We start from the raw sequence: 13,254 nt of genomic DNA on the forward strand, positions 1-13,254 counted from the left end.
ATTTTGCCTTTCAAATTTGCAAAAGAAAATGCTTTTGTTTGCTATGCCTGGCATTTGAAATAACCAGGATCAAAGTTTAGTAGAAATCATTTTGTAAAAATAATGCTTTAGACATACTTACATTCAAAATTCAGATTTCTATTCTTCCTGAGGTCCTTATTAGCTCCATGGAATCCAAAAATATACTATGGAAAAAGGTTGTCTTTTTATTGCAAAAGATTTCTCCACATTCAAGGAGCCAGAAACTTTAGAACACCAACAGTTTTACTTTTACAAACCCCTATAAATCCTGCCCCTGACTTCAATCCGATCAAAACAGAACTGCAGAATCTTTATTTTACAGTCTTTCTAAGTGAACTGAGCAGACACCACATTTAAGAGTCAATATTTATTTTGATTAATATTTTACAAAATTTTGACAGGTTTAAATTATGTAAGGAGGACTGATTTATTAAACACTTTACAAGTTTTTCTTTCCACAGAGTAACACAGTAAGTAGCTGAATAATACTTGGCACAGTTATAAATAAAGAAAATATAAAACAAAAACATTCATAGCTTAAGTAGGATGCTTCTTTATGCCTAGTATTTAAAATAAACTCCTACAAAACCAACAAAAATATGAATGAAAAAACTCCCAAGAACTTCGTCCCTAGCTCGTAAAGGAATCCAACTGACAGTGAGAACTCCCTCCAAGGAACCTTCAAACACAGCCTGAGAACTGGATTTATCCGGCCCTGCACACAAGGCCTGCGGAGTAAGGAAACATGGCGCACAGTAGCCTCCAGACCATCTGACAATCCTGTTCCAGACTCGCGGAGACCCAAACAAGCCGTCAGTCTGGAACGCATCTCCTTGCCAATATCTTCCGTGGAGTTCCACATCTACAGGGGTTGCCTGCTTTACGGAGAAGCATCTCTTGCACTGAAAGGATACTGTACCACAAAGAAAGAACATGGTAACAACATTCTTACTCAAACTGAGAAAACCATCGTACTCTAACTGTTGATAAAAATGTATCTGATAAAAATTGCAACTGAGTCTCCATGTGAAGTGACTCGAAATAGAAAATTAAAACAAATCCTAGCATTTTATAAACTTTGAATTTAAAAATTACCTAAAATTTCTCCCCATTAATAGCCAAAACTAGCCGACATTTGTACAGTTGACCAATTTTTTTACATTCTATGACAAAATGGTACAATGCTATTACCACCCCACACCCATCTCTTCCCTTTTCAAAAATAAAGTACATATGCCAATTCTAATATTAAAACCCTCAAGTACAATGAGGGTATTTTGTGGAGGTGACTTACGGTCACAGAGATTACTATAAAATGGTAGTACTTGGAAACACTGAGCATCAACTATGTACATGTCCGCTGCTCCTCCTCCTAAGGCAGGGCGGGTGGACCACTAGATTGCTTTAATACCTGTAGCCAGCAATTTACAGGGAATCCTAAGTTTGCCTAGCACTGGACATGCAGTGAACTTGCAGGGGCGAGTGCCTATTAACAGCGGTATGGAACGTCACGAGAAGCTCATTCATATCTCCCTTTGCTTTTTGGTTGGACAAAATGAACTGAGCAGCTGTAAAAACACTAACACGTCTAGACACAGAGAAAACTATTTGATAAGTTATTTATATACAGATACACAGTCTTTACACTGGTCTAGGATGTCAGTCTGACCCCGCCCCCAGTCCCTCCCACAGGTTGCGAACCACAGTTTGGATGAGGGCTAACCAGAGTCTCCCTGTAAACAATATTCATGGAAGCAGTGGCAAGTCGACCCTGAGGGTGTGGAAACGCTGCAACACAACGTGATCAGTGCATCACATTTAACAGTAAGATCTGCTGAGAAGGCTTCAGAAAGGGTTACCAATGTCAAAACATACTCAATATTGGAGAAATTAAAACAACCCTGGGGTGTAAATTCCACTTTCTGATAGATCATTAAAACAAGAATATTCCATTAGCTTTTCAGTTATTCACATGTGCTATGTACAGAGGTCATGCCCCATCTTTAGCCTAGACGCCATTATTTTGTCTACAATTTATTTCTCAGCTCTGAATTTAAAAAGCATATCCACTTATCTCTATTAATAAAGAATTTTGCATTAGCTTATTTTTTTTTGCTTCTTGAAAAAAATCCATCTTAACTCTTTTAAAAATTGGGCTGTCTTGCACATGAAATTAAATCCTAATTTATGCTTCACTGGACAGTATCTGCTAGTATACATTCTATGCAGTGTATCATGCACTTAGTAGGGCTTTAAATTTCAACAAAATAGTATGACTTAGTATACTCATGCAAGTGCTTTATTTTCAGACCGTGAGACCCCAGAGCAAGGTTACTAGAAATTATCTCACTGAACTAGAAATAAGCCAGCATCCCCAGAGCCGGCGGCTACACAAGAGCGAGCCGCTTCCATGAACATTATTCCCCGTGCCTTTGGGGACACAGTACAGTAGACCTCTAATAAAACCACATGATTCTCATCACAGTATTTACATGTACATCTAAAATGTACATAATACTAGTCATCAATTTAAGACAGTTTTCTTGGAATTAAATGCAACACTCTTAAGTACTGCATAATACAATGTAGCCGTATAACATAAATTTACTTTTAGTTATAACGACATTTATCCTCGGTATGCCATCTCTAGTAACAGAATAAGTTCACTTTTTCATGAAAAATGTTATGAGAACAAAACCAAAAAGTCGAGTATGATGTGAATTCAGACATTAAAAACCATGAAAATTCATTTGATGATCTTCTCTTCCTAGGCGTGGCAGTGTGTTCTGTCTATGTTTGCTTTTGTTAATAAAAGTACTGAACAAGGCTGTCGAGTTCACGGTTAGCCCTACATATAGCATGCTATTGTTCCAAGGACGTGGATTCGAGGGAGAGAGAGACAGGGACAGACGCAATCCTCAGGCACCACTCAGTAACACTGAGTTCCTGGCATCCGGACGCTGCTGCTACACAAGCTGGTACCCAGATCCTGATATTTGGTCATATTCTATAGTGTACTGCCTGGTCCAGTCCACGATAACAGGACGAAAGAGGCCACAGCATCGAAATTCAAAGAAGTCTATAATATTCCTTACACATCCATGGCTAAAGTCAGACCCCAAAAGAAAGGAGAATTCAGTTAGTATGAGTGACTTAATAACTTCTATATACTTTTCAAGTTTAAATTTTTTCTAAGCTTAAAAACTCAGGATGCTTGCAAGAAAGAAGTAACTTATCACTGTAAAATGAATATCCACAGCTCTACCAGCAAGTATTTTCTTCTTTTTAAGATATTACACAATTATACTTTAGAGTGACCCAACTGCTCCACTTCAGTGTGTATATATTATTTGCTTCTAAAACACACAACAACAACAACAACAGCAAAAACCATGCTTCATCAATCACTGGCACTTTGCCAATTAATCAAACAAGTTCCAAAATTGAGAAAAGAAGTAAAAGTGAAAACAATTTATTATACAGTCTAAATTTGACAATGGCCTTTACTAAAATTAACGGACTATATAAAGAATGCCGGGGTGAGCGCTAGAACTTTAAGACTCAGTAACACTTGGAAAGCAGCCCACTTGACACCTTCTATCTTATAATCAGACCTCATCTATGAGTCTTCCCTTCCATAAGCATCCAGTGACTCATCATACCAACGTGTGAGGGTCAGCAGGAGCCTTATAAACAACCTCAACTTTAAACATTTCATTAATTAGTGCACAATTACTTCTAAGCACCGGGTAAGAGGCTAACTTTACAGTATACATAGAGTATAACTGTATATTGTGTAATGTGACAGAGTCTACATCATAGTTATGATGACCTGACTAATGTACAAACCTTAAACTCAGTAGTAATTAAACCCCGGGTAAGCACAGCTAAAGGAAACATCGTACTTCAGATGTTGTTCTATAGAAAGCACAAATCCCTATGGAGACTGCATCCCTTTGATGCATTTACTACTTATTATTGAGTTTGCTTTCTAAGGAAACATTAACAAAGGACAATGCTACATTTATAAATATATACATACTTGAATGGGCTTTCAATAGATGTTGTCGTAACTTTAAAGTGCTTGTATCTCCTGGCGTTCATTCTTTCATTTGTAGTAATACCTAAACATGTTATCTAAGAAGGGGAAAGCAGCTCATTAGCCTTTCTGAACATTCAATAGAACAAAATTCTCTAGCACAGAAAGCTGTGGTTTGCCACAGACCAGCAAGCTACTTCACACAGTATCACTGCTACTGTGAGAAGTAGACAATTAAATATGAAAGTATATGTACACACACGTTGCTGAACACTGCACATACTCTGATAAGACACTGTGGACAGTCTCCCCCAGAGTCTTGAAAAGTCAGTGCCCCATGCCTGTAATCCTAGCAGTCAGGAAGCTTAGGCAGGAAGAACCCAAATTCAGAGTCGGCCTGCTCTACAAAGGAATACTGTTCCAAAAAAAACAAAGAGAAAGAGAAGTTCCATGAAGGACTTTTAAATAAATACTTTTATAACTTTTATAAGCAAAATTAACAGTCTCACAGTGTAAGTTCAAAATAGGTTCCACTGCAAATACCTGAATAAAGAGTAAAAACTCTCCGGAAACTAGAATACGAAAGAAAGGAGGCAGAAAGAAAAAGCAAATACAGAATAGCACTGCTCCGTAGCAAGCCAGAGGGGCTGGAGAGACAAGCGTCACGGTCAGCACGGTACGGAGGCAGCACTGGCACACACCTGGTACAGCTGACACATGAGCAGCACGGCCACCCACAGGAAGTGAAACACACTGTTGAGAAACATCCAGAACATCCACGGGGAGCATGTGGCGATCTGAGTTATGTATGTCCAAAACCCATCCTTGGTGTACGTGGTCTCACAGTGAAGGCCCCAGTCTAAATCAGAAGACAGGCGACACATTTACCCTTCCAGTCACCTCACGTGTACGCTGACAACAGTCTAGATTTAACTCATCATATAAACAGCAATGGTTTCTATAATCTTAGTACTTCTATAAGACATCAATAAAAACATACCAGAGCAAAGACTGAGAAAATGGCTGCCACACTTAAAAACATTCCTGCCTGATAAGAATAAACAGTATTAGACCTGCTATCCCATGTTCCCAGTACTGGCGAAAACGTCTTTAAACGAGATAAATGACACAAGGCAACTTACAAGTTGGATCTTCTAACACAAAACTGGCAGAGGATTATTAATGGCCTCTGCTGGTAGGAAAGTGTTGCTTGTTAGGTATGTTGACCTAGGAATCAGGTGAGGTTTCTGGACTGAATGGTTTCCGTCTCTTTGGGGACTGTATTGATTCTGTCCTTCTGTTTATTGCTATCTCCAGTCTTCCATGCTCAAAGTCACAAGAAGCATCCTCCTCCTCTAAGCTCTTAAGGCATCAGGCCACTGGTGCAGCAAGTGACAAGTTATCTTTAAATAGTAACTCTGAAACCCGCGGCCACTGCTCAGTAGGCAGCACTTTATACCATGGTTTGCAGATTAGTTTAGGTTTATGCAAATTTAACTGTAAGTTTGTTTGATGGGAAACAAAGAGGAGGTAGCATAGCCACTGGATCCACTCCGGCCAGTGGAGCAAGCGCGTGACTGTGAGCTGTTAGAAACCTTTCAGAGCTTATTAACCCAAGAAAGGATGCTCATATTAAAGGGGGCTCACTGACCATGGTCTGCTTGTACCAGACACTGAATACGTTTGATAATTAGGTTACCTTAGTTTTTTTCTTTAGGCTTCATTAGATGCCCAAACAATACATTTTTTGTTAAAAGATTAATTAGTTAATACACTAAATGTTAAGTATATAAACATTTATGTTTTAAGAAAGCAGAAATTAATTGTACTCACAAGAGACACAACCATAGATCATCCAGCAGATCATGAAAAGCAAGAAGAACAGGTACCCCATAAAGTACCTATGGTTGCCTGCACCTAAAACAACACAGAAGCAAGGGCTTTCAGCTGAGAGAAAAGCAACTGCTCACACCCCACCAGGAACTCACGAGGCACACGTGTGCTGGGACTTGGACAGTAATCACACAGGTGATGTATTTTGTAAAACGGTTCACGGAAATTGTTGTAAAATAGTTTTAAAATAAGAATACACTTGTGAGGAGAGCAACAACATTCATCTGTAGGCAAGGGAGTCCCCCAAAAGAACACAAACCATAACTGTGGCTTTCAACCCTGCTCTTTAGGTCTGAGGGTCCCATTAAGCCTTTCCATCTCCCTTTTATAGCCTTGCAGTGGATATTTCCAAGGGCTCCTGTCCCGCTGCCATGCAGTCTTTGTAAGCACTTCTCTGTCTATCACCGTGTCCATCTGAAGCTGCTTTCATATGGCTGGATGCACAGTGGCATGGGGAGTGTGACCCAGCTACTCTCCCTGCCTCTGAGACATGTTTACAAGTATTACCAACTACTGCTGTACTCTCTCCAGCTCCATGCTTACATAAACAGTATTTGCCTCGTCAGATGGATTCGTTCTTACTTGATGGAGAAAGAAGGACAAAGCAGACATCAGAAAGAATGCACAGTCAAACAATTAGACTCTTCAGACTGATTTTCACACACACCCATACATGGACATGCACTCAGTGAGCTGCTATACAGACAACAAGAAGTTAATTTAGGAAGCATGTGGGGTGTAAGAATGAACTATCTATTTAGTTACTGTTCTTCATCAGTTACCTGAAGGAATTTAAACCATCACACACTTAGAGGTTGCTAACGTAACTTACCTACACAGTTACCCACCCATGGGCAATGGTGATCAAATTTCGCTATACAGCGGTTGCACACACCACAGTGTTTGGACCTCACTGGCTTCCGAATCTAGTAAAAGACAGTGAAGTATTATAAAAACACTGTATATAAGAAAATCAAAGCTAAACATTTATATTGTCAAAATACAATTGGAAAAAGACAGTACTATATTTTTTGAAAGCTATCTCAACATTTCCAAACCAAGGAAACCAAACAAAATTACTGTTCATTTGTTCAAAGCAAAAACTATAGCAACAAAAGGTAAAGTACTCCATAATATGAAATCTTAAAACAATTTGTTAATAAGAAGAAAAGGATGGCCAATGCTATGGAGTAACAACTGAACTCTGAACACCAGTTCTCTGGACTGAATAGTAGGTGCACAGGAAGTGGCCTACTACTGTACAAACTCTCCAAAAATAAGAATTAAAGATAAATCTGTTACAATAACTGATTATTACATACTTAATTCACGGGTTATATATATTCTGAGGGACAAAGTGGACTGTAGCTCTTAAACCAACAAGAATGGTCTGGACTAAAGAGAAGGATGAGTTCTTCTTTCTCACAGATGTGACTATATCTATTAAGGAGGCACAGGAGGCATCAAAACCCGCCGCCACTTGTAGCACTCGGTTATATTTTCCTTTAGGTAATTCCACTTCAAAAGAATCTGAGCAACTTGCCAAAAAAAATAAATAAATGACAACAACAGCAACAAAACTGAGTTTAACAAAGAGCATGGAGGGGGAGCTGTCTTCTGTCAGGGGGAATTCCCTTTTCTGACAGAAAATGAAAAGGACAGGCACAAACATATTCCAATCATAAATGGAAAACAGAGCTGTCTGTCTAAACCTTCCCACAATCCTAAGTTATGTGAATTATTTTATTTATTTACTATTATGTACTAATAACAAGACATTAGTTTACCTGCAGTATATAATTTAAATGCCTTTAATTTGATGTATGATTTGGAGAATTTTTACATTGATTGAAAAGAACCAATTTTCAGTTTAGTGATGACATAGTACTCCAAGTTGCACCGACACTTCCAGACAAATACGCAAAGTGTATTTAAAACTATCTGTCTGAAGAATAATCTATGGAACTTTTAAACTCAAGAAAAAATTTAAACCATAGCCAAACCGTTTGCTGCTAAGTAGTTGTCAGTTTTCACTGAGTCACATTTTGAAAGGGTAAGGAGGATGAGAACGGTGTGAGTGGGACTCTGATGTGCTGTCGGCGTCTGCTACTGGGAACAGGCACAGCCCAGATGCAAACATCCCTCACTGTCTCATCTACCACAGACTACAGGATGTGAGGAGTGCTCTACCCAATACTCCCTCTGTCCTATGATGGCGTCAGCAGGAAGAGGAGAGAAATAAGAGAAGATAATGAATATTACCAAGCAGGTACTGCAGAATATACTGAGGTCCAGACTTCCAGTCTCTGCAAGTTCAACTATCGTCTGTGGATTTAAAAACCAAAAGCCACCTTTTTACTCAAAACTGAATAATGCTCACCAATTCCTTTGTTATTACTAGGAACATGCCATTCTTCTCAACCTTTTCAAGCTCACATAAGACCTACGAGTGACTCGCCTGTGCTGTGTCACTACCGTATAGGAACTGAGGACCGTCAGCACAGCAACTTGTATGCAGCCCACCTCAGCGGGGAGCAGGCCACAGAACTTGCTAATGTCAGTTCACTGTGGACAGAAATGATTCATTAAGATTTGTTTCCTTTTTAAAAGAGCTTTCTGGCTTTGTTTTCTTATTGTTTCTTGCGATTGGGTCTCCCATAGCCCAGACAGGTCCACTTCCTGGTCCTCCTGCTACTGCCTCCTGAGGGCCAAGATTATATATGGCATTCAGCTAAAACAGCTCTTACTTAACAAATCTGCAATGCCCAGCCCAGTTACCTACTGACAAAAAACTTCACATACATTTAGCCTCAAGTTCGTGTCAAAGGAAAACAATGCCTACACCAGTCATATACTGTATTTTGGCTACTGGAGTGGGGTATCTGTACTCTCAATTGACTGGGTTTCAAGTTTAGTGGGTAATTTAACAACCATGTCCTTGGGGTGAGTGCTAGAGAGATGTTTCCGATATAACATTCACCTCTGAAAAGCAGCAGAGCATCTTTGTAAAGGAGAGAGATGTCAGTCACACAGCGTGTGACTGTGTGCCATCACAAGGGCACCAGGACGGACACCACTTAAAATATGGGCCCGCACAATTCTGCTTGGGCTGTCACCAATTCTAAGAGTTCCTGCCCTTCCCTGACTCTGCTGCAACTACCGAGAAACTGGCGGTTAGTTAGTTAGCTGGGTATATCACCACCTTTTTCTTTTGTTCTTCTGTAGCTTTAATAATCCCTGGATCTGATTTCCAAGACTTTCCAAAATTGTAGAAAAGAGCAACGCTGTTGGCAAGGAAGGGGAGGTGGATGAACAGGAAGTTGAGATGTGTCCAAGTTAAGGAATCCGAGACAGCAGTAATAGGCAAGCTCTTCCAGGGGGCTATAGTGCACATGCTCTTACCACACAAGAACATCTATCGGCCAAAAGGGTATGTTTTCTAAGTCCGATTATACTTTCCCATAATAACCATTTCTAAGTATGAAAGGAAAAATGTGACTTTCTATTAATTCACCTTACATAATACTTTGAAAGTCAGCAAACATTAAAAAACTCAGAGCCGGGCGTGGTGGCGCATGCCTTTAATCCCAGCACTTGGGAGGCAGAGGCAGGCGGATTTCTGAGTTCAAGGCCAGCCTGGTCTACAAAGTGAGTTCCAGGACAGCCAGGGGTATACAGAGAAACCCTGTCTCAAAAACACCAGAAAACTCGGTAGATTAGGTGATCAATATTGCTTTTAACAAAATGAAGTTATTTTCACATTTAAAGTTAAACACATACTTTTTTTCTTGCACTAAAAATTTTATATACTATATAAATATGTACAGATATAAAACTCTTGAGATACCTGCCATGATTAGCTTTAGCTGTCCACTTGACATAACCTAGACTCACCAGGGAGGGCTCAACAGGGATATGGTCAGACCTAGCTCAGTCTGAGAAGTGCCGCCCCAGCAGGGGGCCCTGAACAATGCAGGGGTGAGGCTATCAAGCTGAGGCCAGGCAAGGAAGCAGGTAAGCATTTTAGCTTTAGGAAACATTTTTAAACTTTCCTAAAATAGCAAGGGTTACAACAAATGCACCAGGCCATTTACAAATATAAAAGAATGAGAAACTATAAAAAATATTGCTAAAGCAACACAGCCCTGAATAGAAAATATCTGGTTGACTCAATAGCATTTTTAAGATGTGATGCTGAGATAACTAACATACAAGAATGCTGAAAGAAGCCGGGTGGTGGTGGCGCATGCCTCTAATCCCAGCACTCAGGAAGCAAAGGCAGGCGGATTTCTGAGTTCGAGGCCAGCCTGGTCTACAAAGTGAGTTCCAGGACAGCCAGGGCTATACAGAGAAACCCTGTCTCTGAAAAAAGAAAAAAGAAAAAAGAAAAAAAAAAAAAAGAATGCTGAAAGATGTCATGAACATGTACCTGCTTATATTTTACATGAAGGACAGTTACAAAGACAACTTGAATGAGATAATCTACATGTGTTTGATTAAAATCTGAACACTGAACAACCACATCAAATACAAGAGAAGCAGAAAGGGGACTCATTATCAGCACCTGCTAAGCAATCCCAGCACACAGCTCCGTAGTGACACATCGACCTCTGCACCAGCACTGATCAAAAAAAACACTGCCAAGTCTTCTGGCAAAAAGCATTATCTTACTCTTTTAACTGTGAGCTTCAAAACACACACACACACACACACACACACACACACACACACCCATGCACACATACACACACACACGCGCACACACACACACACACACACACTAGTAGATGTAAACAGCCAGATCAGATGGTAAAGTGGTATTATCCAGACACCAAAGCAGACAGGAAAACACAACAATTATTCTAAAGCCTATCTATCAGAGAAAACATCAAAGTCTGAGTAACTTCGCTTTGGTTAATCACAGAAGAGATGAAAGATGGACAGAAATGGCCTAACAACTGCACCAGCACACTCTCAAGAAAAATCAAAGGAGAAAAGTTACAGCAGCCACAAGGCAAAGAATCCAGTCTGGAAGACAACCAAACCTAACGAACGAACTGAAAACGTTCCAGAATTGATTTAAATAGGAGGGCTAGTGAGATGGCTCAGTGGGTAAAGGTAAAAACACGTGCCGTGCACACATAAACACCCGAGTCCAACACACATAACCTGCACGGAAGAAGAAAGCCAACTCCCAATGTGCTCCTCTGAGCCGACAGACCAGACACCATGGCAGGAACTTGCCACATCATACACACAATAGTAATAATAAAAAGTGAAATATAAATCCTACCAAATAACAATTTAAGGCTAAGGCAATAAGACAGATAAATAGGTGCTTCTAGAAATAAGCAAGCAAACTGAGACCAAGAAACCAATACCTACCAATAAACTAAGAAAACTTAAACAGAGACTGAAAAGGCTAATGCCCTAGGCTGGGCTTGAACTCTCAACCCTACCTCAGCCTACCAAGTGCTGTGACAGTAACTGTGTGCCACCACTTCCAGAAAACTTCCAATCTTAATGCCTTCTTTCTTAAATAAAGGTAGTTTTTATTTGTTCGTTTTCTCTTGAATGCATTTCTGAGCTTCAGTAGAGCCAGAGCGCTCACTCCTAGCCAAGCACTGTTGAGTCTGGGCTAGAGGTGAACCGCTCCCAAAAGCTGGCATCTTTCCCTTGGGCGTGCACTTACGTCCGCAGGGTTACAAGATTTATTTCTAAAGGTCAACCTTACAAAGGTCAGAAGAAAATGATCTTTTTTATAAAGGAAAATAAATGCTGATGTAAAAAAAAAGTATTACTGCTTTTGACGTTTAGTCATTACACACTGATGCTAAGGTTCAATGGATTCAACAGAAACCCAAACCAAAGTACACACAGCAAGGCCTGTAGACTGGCAACAGAAGGCTGACCTCATCCAAGAACACACTGGAAAGCCCAGCCAGCTCTCCCCAGCTGCCTTTCTGTAATGACAGCGTGACCTCGGGAACCAGAGCACTTGGTCTTATGCCCAGAATGTGCTGAAAAAGCAGAGTACTACTTTCTAACTTGTTGCTATTACGAAGAGTAAAGGAATCAGAGAATGAATTAAGAAGTTAAAAAAAAAAAGAACCCAGCAGTACAGGCCTTCAGCCCAAGGCACTTGGAAGCTGAGGCAGGACTCCCTTGATGACAGAATCCCAAAACAGGTCTGACTACAAGATAAAACCTTCTCAAAACCAAACAAGCCAGATGGTGTGGTAAATAGGCTTGTGTGTAATTACAGTGCCAAACTATACTGTTTTTAAAAAGTATTTTATGCTGGGTGTGGTGGCACATGCTTTTAAGCCCAGCATCTGGGAGGCAGAGGCAGGTGAATCTCTATGGGTTTGAGGCCAGCCTGGTCCACACTGTGAGTTCCAGGACAGCCAAGGTTATTTAGAGAGACCCTGTTTCAAAAATCAAAAAATGAAAAATAGGATTTTATGTTGGTAATTTATTTGGTAATGTATGAAGTGTGTGCTTGATATATTAATTGTACTTTCTTTATGAAGCAAAAGATATTGAGCAAAGACTTATTAAGTAATAAATAAATAAATAAATAAATAAATAAATAAATAAGACTAATAAAGTCCCTAACACTTGGGAAGCTGAAGCAGGAGGATTGCTGTGAACTCCAGGTGAGTTTATACTATATAGCAAGACCCCACTGCAAATGACTCTATGGGTTTGGACAGCTTTCAATCCTACCTTTACCAAAGACCAGCTATATTATATAGCCTTGGGCTCCTAAGGCCTAAATTTTCCCATCAACAAAATGAGCTAACACTAGCTTACAAGATATGGGTGATTTTTTTTTCACTTTTTTTTTATTAGGTATTTTCCTTGTTTACATTTTCAATGCTATCCCAAAGGTCCCCCATACCCACCCCCCCAATCCCCTACCCACCCACTCCCCCTTTTTGGCCCTGGCGTTCCCCTGTACTGGGGCATATAAAGTTTGCAAGTCCAATGGGCCTCTCTTTGCAGTGATGGCCGACTAGGCCACCTTTTGATACATATGCAGCTAAAGACAAGAGCTCCCGGGTACTGGTTAGTTCATATTGTTGTTCCACCTATAGGGTTGCAGTTCCCTTTAGCTCCTTGGCTACTTTCTCTAGCTCCTCCATTAGGGGCCGTGTGACCCATCCAATAGCTGACTGTGATCATCCACTTCTGTGTTTGCTAGGCCCCGGCATAGTCTCACAAGAGAGAGCTATATCTGGGTCCTTTCAGCAAAATCTTGCTAGTGTATGCAATGGTGTCAGCATTTGGAAGCTGAT

At 40.2% G+C, this 13,254-nt stretch overlaps 1 protein-coding gene across 4 annotated transcripts in view; it reads right to left on the bottom strand.

Annotated features, from left to right (window-relative positions):
• Positions 1-373: 373 nt before the first annotated feature.
• The window catches only part of Zdhhc17 (zinc finger, DHHC domain containing 17), a 68,288-nt gene continuing 55,407 nt past the window's right edge, over positions 374-13,254 (bottom strand). For 3 of the 4 annotated variants that reach the window (NM_001359624.1, NM_172554.2, NM_001359622.1), the window contains exons 11-17: positions 9,156-9,280; positions 8,216-8,278; positions 6,786-6,879; positions 5,894-5,977; positions 4,762-4,919; positions 4,064-4,158; positions 374-3,126 (exon numbers count right to left, since the gene is read on the bottom strand). In NM_001359624.1, coding sequence (NP_001346553.1) covers positions 2,988-3,126; positions 4,064-4,158; positions 4,762-4,919; positions 5,894-5,977; positions 6,786-6,879; positions 8,216-8,278; positions 9,156-9,280 — 758 coding nt within the window. In that variant the 3' untranslated portion in view covers positions 374-2,987. The remainder of the gene's footprint in view (positions 3,127-4,063; positions 4,159-4,761; positions 4,920-5,893; positions 5,978-6,785; positions 6,880-8,215; positions 8,279-9,155; positions 9,281-13,254) is intronic. The other variant, XM_030245125.1, reaches the window with a different exon arrangement.

Source organism: Mus musculus, chromosome 10 (assembly GCF_000001635.26).
Source record: "Mus musculus strain C57BL/6J chromosome 10, GRCm38.p6 C57BL/6J".
Lineage (NCBI taxonomy): Eukaryota > Metazoa > Chordata > Mammalia > Rodentia > Muridae > Mus > Mus musculus.